Source organism: Antennarius striatus, chromosome 23 (assembly GCF_040054535.1).
Source record: "Antennarius striatus isolate MH-2024 chromosome 23, ASM4005453v1, whole genome shotgun sequence".
Taxonomy (NCBI): domain Eukaryota; kingdom Metazoa; phylum Chordata; class Actinopteri; order Lophiiformes; family Antennariidae; genus Antennarius; species Antennarius striatus.
The window spans coordinates 3,397,808-3,411,837 of record NC_090798.1 but is presented as its reverse complement, the minus strand read 5'-3'; the positions used below and the strand labels follow the sequence as shown (position 1 = coordinate 3,411,837).

The following is a 14,030-nucleotide window of genomic DNA, read 5'->3' as shown; positions in this document are numbered from 1 at the left end:
ATGACTTTTAATGAGGTTAACTTCTTTGTTCCATTATTTCCATTAGAGTGCAGAAACGCGGCTGTTTTGCATCCTTTCTTTGTCATTGCACTTTTCCCCCCAAAATCTTCCCTCTATTTCACAACAACCGTTTCTCCAGATGTATGTGTCCCCTCTGGCATGACAGCTGTCCACCCAGCCCTGCAGTTTATCTATCTGTGCATGTGTGTGACTGTATGTTTCAGTGTGTGTATGTGTGTGTGTTGGCGTCCCGTGGTGAGACAACGTAATGGTGATCAGTGGTGGGAGTTAAAAGTTCAGTCTCAGCATTCCATGATGTATTATGTGTTAGACCCAAGGGACTACTGGAGACTGCAGCCAGGTGTGTGTTTGTGTGTTGCTCAGTTTAACAGTTTAGGTTTGTGTCATTTGTGCTTTCAATTTAAAATAAAATCCTGTGGCTGATACTGCTTGTAAAATATAATTAAATGTAACATAGATCTAAGTTTGAATTGTAGGGAAAGCCATGGAAGCAGTTCTGCTCTCCATGCTGACACCATTACGCTAAATACATAATGTCTTGGAAACAGTTCAGACCGCAGTTTTGCATGAAAAATGCAGTGTTATCATTCACTTGAAGACCCGTTCAGATGTGACGCCACAGAGTCAGTGCAAGTACTTTGAGTTTGTTGTCTTCAGTTGATGCAAAAACAACAAGAACAACAACACAACAAAACGAAACCAAAAAAAAAAAAAAAATCAGACCTAAAAAAAGAAATGTCTGAGAGACTCTGTGGAAGCTTTGGGTATGTAGCTCAGAAAGACCTCCTAAATGTGGGAATGGATCGGGGTGTGTATCCGCATGTGTGTGTGTGTTGTGGGGGGGGGGGGTGCAGTTCCAACAAATGCTCTATTACTGACACCAGCACTGGGACAGCATGTCTCCCATTTACTGCTTTTGCACTGAAGGGAAAAGAAAAATGTGTTTTGCATTGTTTTCTTGTCCATCACATCACACAGCACTCCTTTTTTGTGTGTACGTGCATGTGCGTTTGTGTGTGTGTGTGTGTGTGTGTGAATGTTTATGTGCATGTGAATAACCATTCTCATCAATCCAAGAAATAAAAAAATAGCAAAAGATTCCGATCGATGCCATACTTAATTCAAATCTTCATAATTTAAAATTTTTTGTAAATAATGATTGAGAAAGGAAAGATAATCAAGCTCTTATTTTATTTTACAGCTGGATTACAGCACTGTTTTTCTTCCATTTGACACAATAGAACTCACTTCTTCTGAATTTAAGTGAGAATGAAACACATTTTCATTCGGCCAGACCACAGCTTCATGAAAAAAAGCCAATACTGAGCTGAGTCCAGGAGATGACTGGGTCACACTCCATTCATAACGGTTTTTATAGATTATGACCGGAGGAAACAAGAGTTCTGTTTCCTAACATTACCCCTGATGACCTCAAAGGAGTATGTTTCTTAGCAGGATATGGAAAGATTTTTTTTTTCTTTAAAAATTAGAGGTAGTGAAGTCGTGCCCTAGTCATTAGATATCATCAGTGACCCTGATCAACATCTGCATCCAATTTTCAGAAGTTGCTGATCTAGAGCCTGAAGGCAACCACTACAGTATTACTAATGTATTTATTTCTGGAATCATTATTTAGATAGATGCAAATGGTATTCTGGTCCTCAGACATTATTTAGACTACATTAGACTACATGCTTTAGATAATTATCAATTATTGAATATTTCCATATTAGTAAGCAAATTCATGTCAGAAAATGACATTCAGCTCGGAATCTCCATAAAGGTGGAGATTAGAAGTATGAGTGTGGGTTGAATGCTCCACCTCCTAACCTATCCCATTGAGATCAAGGAATTACTGCAAATGATTAGAAGATTTGCGGTCCAAACAATCGTCCAACTCTAGATGAGCATTCTGGCTTCATCAAGGGAGGAGGTGATGATGGCTTCAACCATTTGCTGCGCTAGCAGATGAAGCTCACTATTATCAGCTACCGGTTCCTTGATATTCAGGACCCAGTTGATGAGATCACATGAAAGAGCCTGAGCAAATGCCTCCACTTGGGCACCATGGTGAGTTACTTCGAAGTTATAGTCCTTCACCAAATCATCCATGGGCAGTGAGTGCATGAGATGCTCCATGAACTCCATCCTGGAATCGATGGTGGTGCTTTCAGGGCAATCTTCTTTGTCCTTTGGGGTTGGTGGAGGAGGTGATGGCAAGAAAACTTTGGCCAAACCTCCTTTTAGTTTTCTGGCAAAACTGCATTTGCTTCTTTCCAGCTCAGGGAGGAGAGGTGTGGATGGAGGGGGATCAGGGTAGTCAAGGGATCCCAATAAAGGGAGTCCTGACTGACTCAGAGGTGGATGAGTCTCCTCTAAGTGATCCTCAATGTTCAGACCTTCATACGCTTCACTCAGAGCTTCCTCTATCACTGCTGAGGCTAACCCCTCAGCAAACACCTCCTGGGTTTGATTAAATCCGGGCACCCTAAAGTCCTTCTCAGGTTCCTTCATTTCCATTTGGCTTGAAATTGACTGGATTATATTCTCGGTCATATTCTGGGCAAACTTGTCAAGAGCACTGTTTTGTAGAAGATTTCCCCTAATGCCAAAGTTTTCTGGAACCTGTTCTGACACCCTTGGATCTGCACTCATCATTTGCATTGGTTCCTGCAAAAAAAATGTCAAATTTAGTTAAAACAAAACAGATTTAGATTTTGTCCCGGAGTCCATTTTCTACCATGGTAGAGTTCATTTCAAGGCACAAGCACAAAACAAGTCCAAAACTAGTTTTGACATGATGCCTTGATGTCAATACTACCACATTTTTGCATTTTTATGATAATATTACTTGGAAACTGTGAAGGAAAGGCAGGATGGTGCAGAATTTCCCTTTCAGATTTTCCGATGCAAGTATTTCTGCCATGCTTGCAGAGAGCAGTAGAAAATAAATACAGAAGCCACAAAATGAAAGCTTGTAATATGTAACAAACAACCAAAGAGAAATTACGGCACAAATGTAAAAGTGGAGGACGAAAGCAAAGAGACACTAAGAACATAACACCCCCTCTAGAGCCTCAGATGGAACATGAGATTGAGGCCTTAACCACAGTCACTGTCACCATATGAGCTGTCAGCTAGCCAGTTTGTGGTAAACAGGAAGTTCAGTCTGATAGTAAATTAGACTGTTACAGACGTAGTGCAAATCAAATGTGACACGAAAAAGTAGCCAAAGATGCTATTGATGTCTGATTGGGTGAAGTTTAAATAATTTAAAGCACGGATTCCGACTTATTCTGAGATTCATAAAACTAGTGCCTTCCAAATAAGGTCTTTCCTGTATTGTTAAAAGTATTTCTTAAACCTTTTGAAACAACGATCCGTTTTGATGAAAGAGATACCCTCGAAAAAAGGATTGATAGTGTTCTCGTGTCTGGATGGTTAGGAAGCTCCTGCCTGTATCTGGTTAACACAGTTTAGTAAGAATAGAAGCTCGGGGTCATAAATTCTGGACACACTTTATGATAAAAATGTGTTCTGTGATTTCAAAGAAGGTCCAGACTTCCAGACAGACAACTGCTGTCAGATGTAATAAAAGTTATCGCTCACCAACATTTCCATTCCTGTTGGACATAAAATAATATAGTATTTGCTGTCTCAAACCCTTAAATGATCTTAAGTTACAATTTAGTTTTACATCATGGTTGCTAACATTCATGCAGTTGGAAAAAAAAATCTTGATGACACGCATCCCTCAATTTTAGAGAATTATTCTGAATATAGATGTTAATCCAGATTACCCGTGAAATCTGACTAGACCCAATCTCTCCAGAAAATTAATCAAACACTTTTTGTGACATAAGCTGACCTTACCTGACTAAAAAGAGATGACTAAACTTAACCATCATATTAAATGCTACCGCTGCGCTAAAACGACTTTGTTGAACAAATTTTAGTTCTAGCTAACTATTGAATTTGCATTTCACATTTTTCTCAGTGCCTGTTGATCCTGGAGCCAAAGTGAATGAAGCCCTGAGTGACACCAGAGGTTCCAGCTTGTTCTGTGAGTTAAAAAAAAAAATAAATTCAGGGGTTCCAAAGAAGATGTAGTGATATGGAGCCCAGATGTGAACGAAAATACAGCTGAAGCAAATAATTTCTTCCCTCTGGTTGAGGCATCCTGCTGTGTAAATTAGCTTTTGATTTGAGGATGCTTCCTCAATGCTTTATTTCCATATGATCTGGTGCTTCAAACTTTATCCAAACACACTATGTCTATTATGACAGGATTTACACAATAACACACCTCATCAAAATGCAATTTCCTCCGGGATTATTAAAGTATCTATCTATCTATCTATCTATCTATCTATCTATCTATCTATCTATCTATCTATCTATCTATCTATCTATCTATCTATCTATCTATCTATCTATCTATCTATCTATCTATCTATCTATCTATCTATCTATCTATCTATCTATCTATCTATCTATCTATCTATCTACAGCTTCAACAAACAGACATGTTTTTGATATGTTGCTCACAGTAGCCAGCACAAAGGCTATTCCAGTACACTATTAGAATGACAAGCTGATCATCCATTAAAACTGGGATTTTTTTCACTAGCCTTCCTTTTTTATTAAATATGTCAAAGATAGAAAAAAATGCAGTTATGATTTACACCATTAGAATTTAATTTTGATAATTTAGCCGATGCAAAATGGATCAAATCTGTACCTGTATATTTAATTGAAAATAGTTAATTTACTAAATAAATTGGATTGTAGTGTTGACTTGGAGCCTTTTTAAAGGCTAATTGGAGCCCAGAGTTGTATAAATGTGCAAAAAAAACATGATAACAAGACACAGGAAGCATCGCACAGCGAACACAGGCTGCAAACCACTTACCAGTTAGTGAAGGGCGATGGTTCCTCTTTGGTACGTCGGGTGTGAATGAGTTTATAAGGAAATGATTTGACAAATGAGTTCAAAAGTTTCACTCACTTCCTCTGTGTGTGTGTGTGTGTGTGTGTGTGTGTGTGTGTGTGTGTGTGTGTGTGTGTGTGTGTGTGTGTGTGTGCGTGTGCGTGTGTGTCAGAGAGAGAGCAGATGAGATAGAGGCGATGATATTTTCAGCTGTCTGTCTCAGTGACAGCACAACTAATGACAGATGATATACAGTATAAAATAATACTATATAAAATTCTGCTGGCTTTACATGAATTAGTTCTGCACATTTTATTCTGATCGTTTCGAATGAGCGTTGACATGCAGAACAAATAGCAGAAGAGAAGAAATACTCGTACGGCATGGTAACAATATTCTGCTGTGCTAAATATGGTACAAAAGTAAAAGTGCAATAGTACAACCAGGGAAATATACATTACGTATTACAAGTAAAAGTATTCATATTACGCGATTATTATATTGTACTTATTACTATCCGATTTCACTATTTTTGTTTGTTTGGATGGTAAAAATACAGAAAATGGTGAAAAGTGATCTGAAATGGTTTTAAATGAAATTATAGCAAAACTTTTAATTAAAAAAGTCTGGAATAGTCACATGTTCTCAAAAAGTTAGTAGACAAGTATAAAGTAGTTTTACTCTATTTATTGATGCATTCCAATCTGTACTTCTGTTTGTAGTTTAATCGGAAATAGCTGATCATGTTTCATAATTTATAAAAAATTAGCAACTAAAATGGAGAAATACCTGAAATTAAGTAAAAATATTCCTCCTTAAAAAGGTACTTTGTATATTTGGCTGATTGATTCAGCTGCTGCTACACATTTCTCCCAAGACTCTGAATGTAGTGTCCAAAACTTCCTCATGTAGGTTCTGTATCACCTTCAACTAAACCCTATAAAGCTGGAACTCCCAGCTCTGAAAAAGACACCATCTGCATAAATGACTCCTACAGGGAGGCTTTTTGTCATGAATAAGGAGAACAGGGCGGGGGGATGAAGTAAGAGCAATGTCTCCCTGTAGATTTCAATAAAGGCCAGATGTCACAGAAGGATCTGCTGGACTTCATGCTGCGTCAAAGTTTCTGGTTCAAATCAATTGATAACTGGCCTTTTTTTTTTGGGTCTGTTTGTGAACCTGCTGGTTTTGTGCCACACATGGAAGGAGAACATAAATTAAGGGTATTTATTTATTTTGTGGTTGAACTGAATTGTATCCAGGGAGAATTAAATGAACAGGCTGCTCAAAAAAAATTTGTTTTTCTGTGAAGCACCAGACATGTTTTGTGACTAGAGAAACTAATCCCCATTTTCAATCAGCATTTGAGTGAGTAGATAATGACTAAATCTTCATTCTGGGATGAACTATTCTTTAAACGGTGGAGGCTGTAATTAGAGATGACACTGCACTATGAGGCATTAGAAGAAAAAAAACATCCATGATTTAAGATTTTGTTTTTCGAACAAGACTGAAGCAAGATTTATGGCACCGATTCCGGTTATTCAGACAAGAATCAAAGATGTCATTTGTAAATTATTAGCAGCTGGATGGATGTCAGCTGTTACTGCGGTAACTCTGTGTTGTGGGCCCCAGTAGGCCCACTGTACTCATTCTGCTCCAATTCAGGAAATTTTTATTTGTGTGTCAGTGAGCTCATTGCTCAACATGAGCGCTCAAATTGACTTTAAGTGTTGTTTTGCTCTTGTGTGACTGTCTTAAGGGAATCAGTCTAAAATTACATTACACAAGTGAGAGAGAAAAATAAAATATACCCTTGGGCATGTAGAAGCTAAATTTTTTAACTTTATTTTTCTAAGTTGTAAGATGTAAAGCAGGGAAGCGGTTTCAATATGAATAGATAAGTGAATGTATGAAGATCTGTATGGTTGGGAATGTGGATGAAAAGCACAACTGCAAAGTAGCAAGTTCCACAATGCAATAAATTACCACCCCTCAAAACAACAACAGTAATGTCAATATCAATAATAATAGCAATAATTATTGTAATAATGTCATTATAATATTAATAATAATATTATTATTATTAATAATAATAATAATAATAATAGCAGCAATAATAATAATTAATAATAATAATGGTAATAATAATAATAATAATAATAATAATAATAATAATAATAATAATAATGATTCAGACGTTGTGCGTGTGTTTGATAACGCTTTCTAACGGGAATAACCTTTGTCACGTACATTTGTAGTTTGACTATCAATTGTAGTTCGAACGCAAGAAAGTTACACTTCCGGTTCATGAGTAGTAAAAACATGAATAAAGTCCATAACGTTTAAACCGCTATTGGCTGGGTGGACGTTTAAAACTCCGACAAGCTCCTCTTCTAGGGTTTGCTCGATTTGTATTAATAGAATGAGGCGGCCGGTAGTCATTATTGAATTTCCTTTACAATTGTTTTTAACTTCGTTACAACATCATAACACGTACTTACACAATAAAACAAATGGAAAACAACACCTCTAACAACATTGCTTACTTATGACTTAAAACGTGGACGTTACGAAAGAAAATATGCCACATAAATTCTCCGGGCGACTCCAGACATAGAAACCAACGCCTCGTAAGAACTGCATTTTTCTCGAGTATCTGATTGGTGCGTCGGCTCAAATTCCAGCCAATGGGAAACGGCGCTGCCAATTTGGAAACGCGTCCTGCAACCACTTTGTCTGAACTTCAGTCTGCGAAGATTCACGTCGAACCTGGACTGTTTACACCAGGTAAACGAGCTAAATACGGGTTGTTTTTACTTATATCGAAGGGAACGAGTCGAAGCAAAACGGTAAGACAAAAAAAACAACCTTTTCAAAACAATTATTTAGATGACGTTCAATATAAGAGAGATGCACGTGAAGTAATCCCACCTAGCAAACACCAGGATGTCTGACGTTATGCTGTGTTTAGCTTCACGTTTTTAAATCCGGTTTTGTAGCTAAAACCGCTTCGGCAACACGTCGTATTCTCTTGTTTAGAAAATCGAACCACCATTTTTTGTTTATTCTTGCAGAAGATCCGACTATAGTGCGGCCGCTGCAGAGTTCGTTTGCAGAGGATAAAGGATCCAGCCATGCCTGTAGTCCGAGGAAAGAAGCCCCCAGGCACCGCGGGGACCAAAGTACCCAAACTTATCTCCACAAACACCGAGAACCAGGTAAACAAAGCCAACACATTAAACAACAACATGCACGCCCGGAAATGATGCATTCATGATACGCAGCAGCAAATCCACGAAGTGCATGAAGTTTAAAATGCTAAATTACAATTTATGTGCTTAAAAGTGAGCAGCGTTTTTTTGGTTTTTTTTTGGCCTTTTGCTCATCTAAAACATCTGATTTACAACTGATACCCTTTTTATGTGCACTGCAGGAGGAAGGCCAGCAGGTGAAGAGGTCCTCCTCCCCTCCAGGTGGCGCTCCAAAGAAAAGGACCGCATTTATTGACATCACTAATGTAAGTGGGGGCAAAGTGAAACCAGAAACACAAAGAACAAGTTGGATTCGAGGGTGGAGACACGGCCTTATCCCAATGTGGACGAGACAAACTGTTGGGGTGAAAAAGTGTGAACTATAAGAGCTCCGTACCCTCCGAACGGCCGATGAGATGATCGTTTCTGCCACGTTATGTCGTACGTGAAACATCACAACACTGAGAATGAATGAAGCCTCAAGGTGTGATGATTCAGAAGAAAACCCTGTGGTGACGCCCCCTCAGGAAACGACTGAATTGCTTCCGAAATCCTTTTCCTAGACTGATCATATTGAAACCGATTCAATGGCATTTCCTTATTATCCCTAGTTTTTAGAGGATCTGCATCGCAGCAGTGATATGACAGTACTTTTTGTCTACACATTAAAGATGTGCTGACAATGCTGTTGTACACCGCAACCATTGGTTCCGTTGTGAAGCTGTGAAACAACTATAATTTTGTTAGATGGCGGCCAACATGTCTGAAAACTCGACACACTCTCTTCAAACTATTTATCTTCTCACTTTGTGAAGGAGGAAAGCATTGAACTTTATTTCCGTCACAGGCTCATAAAGTTTTGATCAGTCTTCCTGGAAGGAAGAAGGACACAGCAAAGAAGCAAACCAAGAAAGCAAGTTCCACCTCAGCGAAGAACCGAGAGAATCTTAAGAAGTAATTTTAAGTTTTTATTGTGAATTCTCTTTTTTTAAACCTCTGCTGTTCTTTTCTTCTTCATCTTTAACCTGCTGCTTCTCTTCCTCTGCAGGTCGTCATCGGAGAGCTCAGAGGGGACTTCCCCTGAGACAGGAAAGAGTGATAAAGAAGAGGTGCTGAGGGCGGAAGCAGCCCCGGCAGAGGAGCTGGTAGCTGCTGCGCCCCCTGCTGTCCGAGAAGTGCCAGCACATCTCAGGAGACAAGAGGTGAGGAGGCAGTTGGTCCCCAGACGAGGCTGCTGCCCTTTACACACGTTGTTTCCTCATCATTATTCATGTCCTGTCTATACTTGCAGATCCCAAAAGAGTTTGACATCGACTCTGAGAACTCGGATGATTATTTCTTTTGTCCAGAGTATGCAAAGGACATCTTTGACTACCTCAAACGGAGAGAGGTGAGCGTTCTTATTAAAGCTGTTATTAACTCGCTGGCTGCTGTTGACATCTATAGACTTTCTTCGGAGCGTCAGAGGGTGAAAATCTGTTGTTGTTTTTTTCCTTCAACTGTCCACAGGAAAAATTTGTCCTTTGTAACTACATGCCGATACAACCCAACCTCAGCCCGGAGATGAGGGCCATCCTGATCGACTGGCTGGTTGAAGTTCAGGTGAGTTTTCCCCTCCGGTCTCATGTTGGGTTTTTGTGTGTGTGAATTACTTTTGACAAGTGATTTGAGAGGTGTTAAAGTAGTTTGAGGTACATTTAAAGAATCACAGCTGATTAAAACTCCAGGTAGTTCAAATAAAGGTAAATTTGAAGCATTTAATTTCTTCAAATCAAAAGAGCAGCTGCTTGGCTGCTCAGTTGGATACCAGAAACAAAATTACAGCGTCTTTGTCGGGTTGTCTTAATTGTCTGTTGCTATTTCATGGTGAATGGATTTGGTTCTTTGCGTTTGTTTAGGAGAACTTTGAGCTTTACCATGAGACCTTGTACCTGGCCGTGAAGATGACAGACCACTACCTGTCTAAGACGCCAATCCACAAGGAGATGCTGCAGCTCGTCGGCTCCACCGCCATGCTCATCGCCTCCAAGTTTGAGGTGAATCAAACGCTGTTTTTTCAACATCCTACTTGTGTCCAAAACGTTTCCTGACACCCAGCGCCCGTATTTATCCCACAGGAGCGCAGCCCGCCTTGTCTGGATGACTTCCTTTACATTTGTGACGATGCATACAGGAGGGAGGAGCTTATCTCCATGGAAGGCAGCATCCTGCAGGCGCTGTCCTTTGACATCAACATCCCCATTCCGTACCGCTTCCTCAGACGCTACGCCAAGGTGTGTGAAGAGGCTTTCCTCCGTAGTGATTGTCTTTCCAGAGTGCCCCCCCCCCCCCACTGAGTGTTTGGTGTCGTCCTTACAGTGTGTGAATGCAGCTATGGACACGCTAACTCTGGCCAGATATTACTGCGAAATGAGCCTCATGGAGGTGGAGCTGCTGTCGGAGAGAGGATCACTGCTGGCCTCAGCCTGCCTGCTGATGGCGCTGGTCACCAAAGATCTGGGAGGATGGGTAGGTCAACCTCTCCTCCCCCCCGTCAGCGCGTCGTTACTCTGTTCCAATCACAGCCTCTTGTCTCTGAGGAGATGGTTTTTTTGCAGTTGAACTTTTTTGTCTTGATGCATCTGGTTTTCATTTGATAAAAGGAAGTCCTCCGAAGCAAAGAGTCTTTACACAGTGATCATGTGATAGCGGTGTCAACAAAGGCACTTTAAACACAACTGTTCTGTTCAGGACAATCTTCTGCAAGTAAAAGTGGTGCGGCTTTTAACTGTCATATCTTAAATGACCGGTTAGTTGTTTTTGACGCTATATGAAAGAGAATACAGTTTTTCTCGTTCAGCCTAGAACGTGAAAGAAGCGCTGGATCAGAGGCTCCTAAGATTCATCAAGTTGACAGTTCGTGGTTCTGGTTCCAGTGGCTGATCTGTGCATGTATTGTAGATTAGCTCTAATAGCGGATCTGCGTTGCAACGGGATTCAACACCGCTGAGGAGCAGCGAAATTTAAATTAGTCAGTGAAACAAGGAAAAAAGAAAATCCGAATCCGTTGGAGCAGGTGTTATATTCAGGCTATTCCATTTTCTTTTCTGTCAAATGGGCCATTCCAACAAGGAAAGGAAACACTTACCCCCTTCAAAACCATCAGACTCATTTCACAGAAACCTAATTTCACCTTGTTGGCGGTTCGCCGCTGCCGCCATCACTTGATGTTTTTTCCTATAATGTTATTCCGCGTCCAAACTAATCCTTAAAACTGTCAACTTTGGTGACGAGGCCGAATTCTCTACCTCGAATAAAGAGCCAGAACGCAATCATCCTCCTTCCAATTTGAATGGAAATTGCTTTTCTATGTAAATTTTATTTATCGTTGCAGCAGTAGCGCAACAGATTGCAGATGATTCTATTTTGTTCCTGAACAGACTGCTCAATCTTGCCCCCTGTGCTGTTTCACCTTTCTGAAACGAAATGACGTAGCATAATTGAAACAGGTTTTTTTTATTTTTTTTTGTGCTGTTTTAAGGTGTCAGGTTAGTTGTATTTTTACATCGTTATTTTTTTTGCTCCTGTGCTACAGTCTCCCATCCTCCAGTTCCACTCAGGCTATCAGGCATCCGATTTGGTCTCGGTCGTCAGAAAACTCCACGCGATGCTTTCAGCTCCTCCAGACGACAAACTGAGAGCCGTCAGAAACAAATACTCTCACAAGTAAGTATTTGAACACGTTTAGAAACAGTTTGTGATCAAACCATAAATGGTTCCTTTTGTTTTTTTTGTTTTCAGGGTGTTTTTTGAAGTGGCTTCTCTTCCGCTCGTCAACATCAGCCTCTTGGAGAAGGTATTATCTGAGTGAGACTTCACTAAATCCCGCCATCTCAAACCAATGTATATATTGTTAATATGTTAAATATTTATACGTGCAATCTAGTCTGTCTTTTAAATAATATTGGAAATAAATCTTTGAGTTGTCGTGACGGAAAAGAGTTTTAATGGTGACCTTAGCTGTTAATAAGGTTGCCAGATATTGTGTTCTGGATGTTTATGAAGACATTTCTAGTTACATGGGGGTTTTTTATTACGTGTGTGTATATAATCTTTAAAGCTGTATGTGAGGTTGAAGTAAGGATTTGTGAAATTCTTGCTTTTACTGATGCAAGTTTCAGTCCATAGCTTTTATAGACATTCATTTATTGCCGGCGTTAGCCTGTATTTTCATCCCTTTATGAAGTGTTTTATCATGATGTCATCACGATGGTAACTGTTTGTATAAAGGGCTACCAGATGATCCTGTGCTATTTCTAAATAGCTGTCACGCTATTTAAAAATAAAATCTGTTTGTATGTGTTTCATAAACCGGGTGTTCATAATTTGAGTTATAATCCAGGTGAATCCTGCATCCTCAATTGATTGAGGCCTGTAATGATACCACCTGGCCACCAGAGGTCAGTATTACACCATGTTTCTTCATGGCTCTGACACCAAAGCCAAGTTTTCTGACAAACAGGAAGTTTTAAGTGGAATTCGTTTTAGTAGACATCTCAGTTATTTGAACTCCTGCTCATTCAAGTATTTTATATTAATACTCAATTAAGCTTGAAATTGACCTCTGAAATAAGGATTTAATACTGAACCAATCTTTCTGACCAACCCCTGCACCTTTAACTGGTTGTACTCTTATGTCACACTTTTGTGTGAGCCTGTAAGCAGGTATTTGAAAATTAGCAAAGCTTGTCAGTTGATAGCTTTCAGCTCCAGATGTTCATTGTTGTAAATGTGATTGCTCTTTTTACGCATACTGCATTTTAATCCGCAGGGTAAATGGGATTGGTGGTGGATGTTCAGCCACAGTCTCTAAAAAGATGACTTCTTGTCACAAATAATTTTCCTGATGACAGTCTATTTAATATTTGTGATTTTTTTTTTTAGTGGAAACATCCCAAATGATTATAATCCTGCTAGTAAGACAGTTGATCTGTTCATCCTTATCTTCAAGTAGATAGATTTTATTGTGAAATCGGCCGGCTGCTCCTCACTCAGGTTCTGTCCAGTCACCGCTGGCACTGACAACAGGCCTGACCATGCCACAGCAATAAGACGTCTGATGAGGCCTGATGGAGCCTGACAACTTACGCTGGTGCTGTGCCCGGTGTCTGGAGGAGAATTAAGAGACAGCTCTTGGAAGTTGGCAAGCAACACACCCCGACCCGGTTCCCTCTGGAAACCAGTAGCATCGGCTGAGTGATGGAGTGTGACAGAGTGAATGTCCTCCACAGACTCTGAGGCAGCTCTGACTGAAGAGTGGGCTGCCATCCCACCGGGTGACATCATTCTAGGAGTTCGAGGAGGAGGGCTGGTGCTGTGATGGTTACTGATTTGACAAAAACATGGACAAACATCACTGAAGTCACATCAGGAAGCTCTGCGGTGCTTGAGCTTCAGAGATACTTGATGTTCTTTGGTCTATAAAAAACTGAAAAGCTAGGCAGTTTAAAGCAACTTTTAATGGTACTTTGACTCCCAAAGCATCTAAATAGATGTTCCTGTTTGGTTATAAAGATCCTGAATCCTCTAGCAGATGGGACGCTGATCAATAGCGAGAAGATGAGTAGGCAATGATGCATGAAGACAATCCAAACACTAAATCCTTTCTCCGTTTCTGTCTAATTTAGTAAATTTTCGCTACTAAATTCAAGACTCAACCAAACTTTGACAGCTTAAAGTTTGATCAAGAGTTTTCCACCGAAATCCTGCGATGATTATCAGCAGTGTGGCTGTCGACTGCATCCTGCTCCTTAGAGATTTGTACAGATCAATAAATGAAGCAGATG

At 39.9% G+C, this 14,030-nt stretch overlaps 2 protein-coding genes across 5 annotated transcripts; one reads left to right on the top strand and one right to left on the bottom strand.

Moving 5' to 3' along the window:
* Positions 1-1,235: 1,235 nt before the first annotated feature.
* Positions 1,236-4,968, bottom strand: si:dkey-171c9.3 (A-kinase anchor protein 11). Of its 2 annotated transcripts, XM_068308455.1 has the most exons (3): positions 4,934-4,963; positions 3,895-4,082; positions 1,236-2,691 (listed from the first exon to the last, which is right to left on the bottom strand). In XM_068308455.1, exon 3 carries the CDS (start codon positions 2,683-2,685, stop codon positions 1,921-1,923), a length of 765 nt encoding a protein of 254 aa, XP_068164556.1. In that variant the 5' UTR covers positions 2,686-2,691; positions 3,895-4,082; positions 4,934-4,963; the 3' UTR covers positions 1,236-1,920. The 2 variants fall into 2 exon arrangements, with proteins under 2 accessions (XP_068164556.1, XP_068164555.1); XM_068308454.1 differs by lacking the exon at positions 3,895-4,082 and having other exon boundaries at positions 4,934-4,968.
* Positions 4,969-7,671: 2,703 nt separating this feature from the next.
* On the top strand, positions 7,672-12,537 carry ccnb3 (cyclin B3). Of its 3 annotated transcripts, none has more exons than XM_068308346.1 (12): positions 7,672-7,741; positions 8,029-8,172; positions 8,388-8,471; positions 9,053-9,159; positions 9,254-9,407; positions 9,497-9,595; positions 9,715-9,807; positions 10,104-10,241; positions 10,323-10,478; positions 10,564-10,713; positions 11,780-11,910; positions 11,986-12,537. In XM_068308346.1, exons 2-12 carry the CDS (start codon positions 8,089-8,091, stop codon positions 12,053-12,055), a joined length of 1,266 nt encoding a protein of 421 aa, XP_068164447.1. In that variant the 5' UTR covers positions 7,672-7,741; positions 8,029-8,088; the 3' UTR covers positions 12,056-12,537. The 3 variants fall into 3 exon arrangements, with proteins under 3 accessions (XP_068164447.1, XP_068164446.1, XP_068164448.1); XM_068308345.1 differs by having other exon boundaries at positions 7,704-7,803; XM_068308347.1 differs by having other exon boundaries at positions 7,732-7,803; positions 8,032-8,172.
* The last annotated feature ends 1,493 nt before the right edge of the window (positions 12,538-14,030 follow it).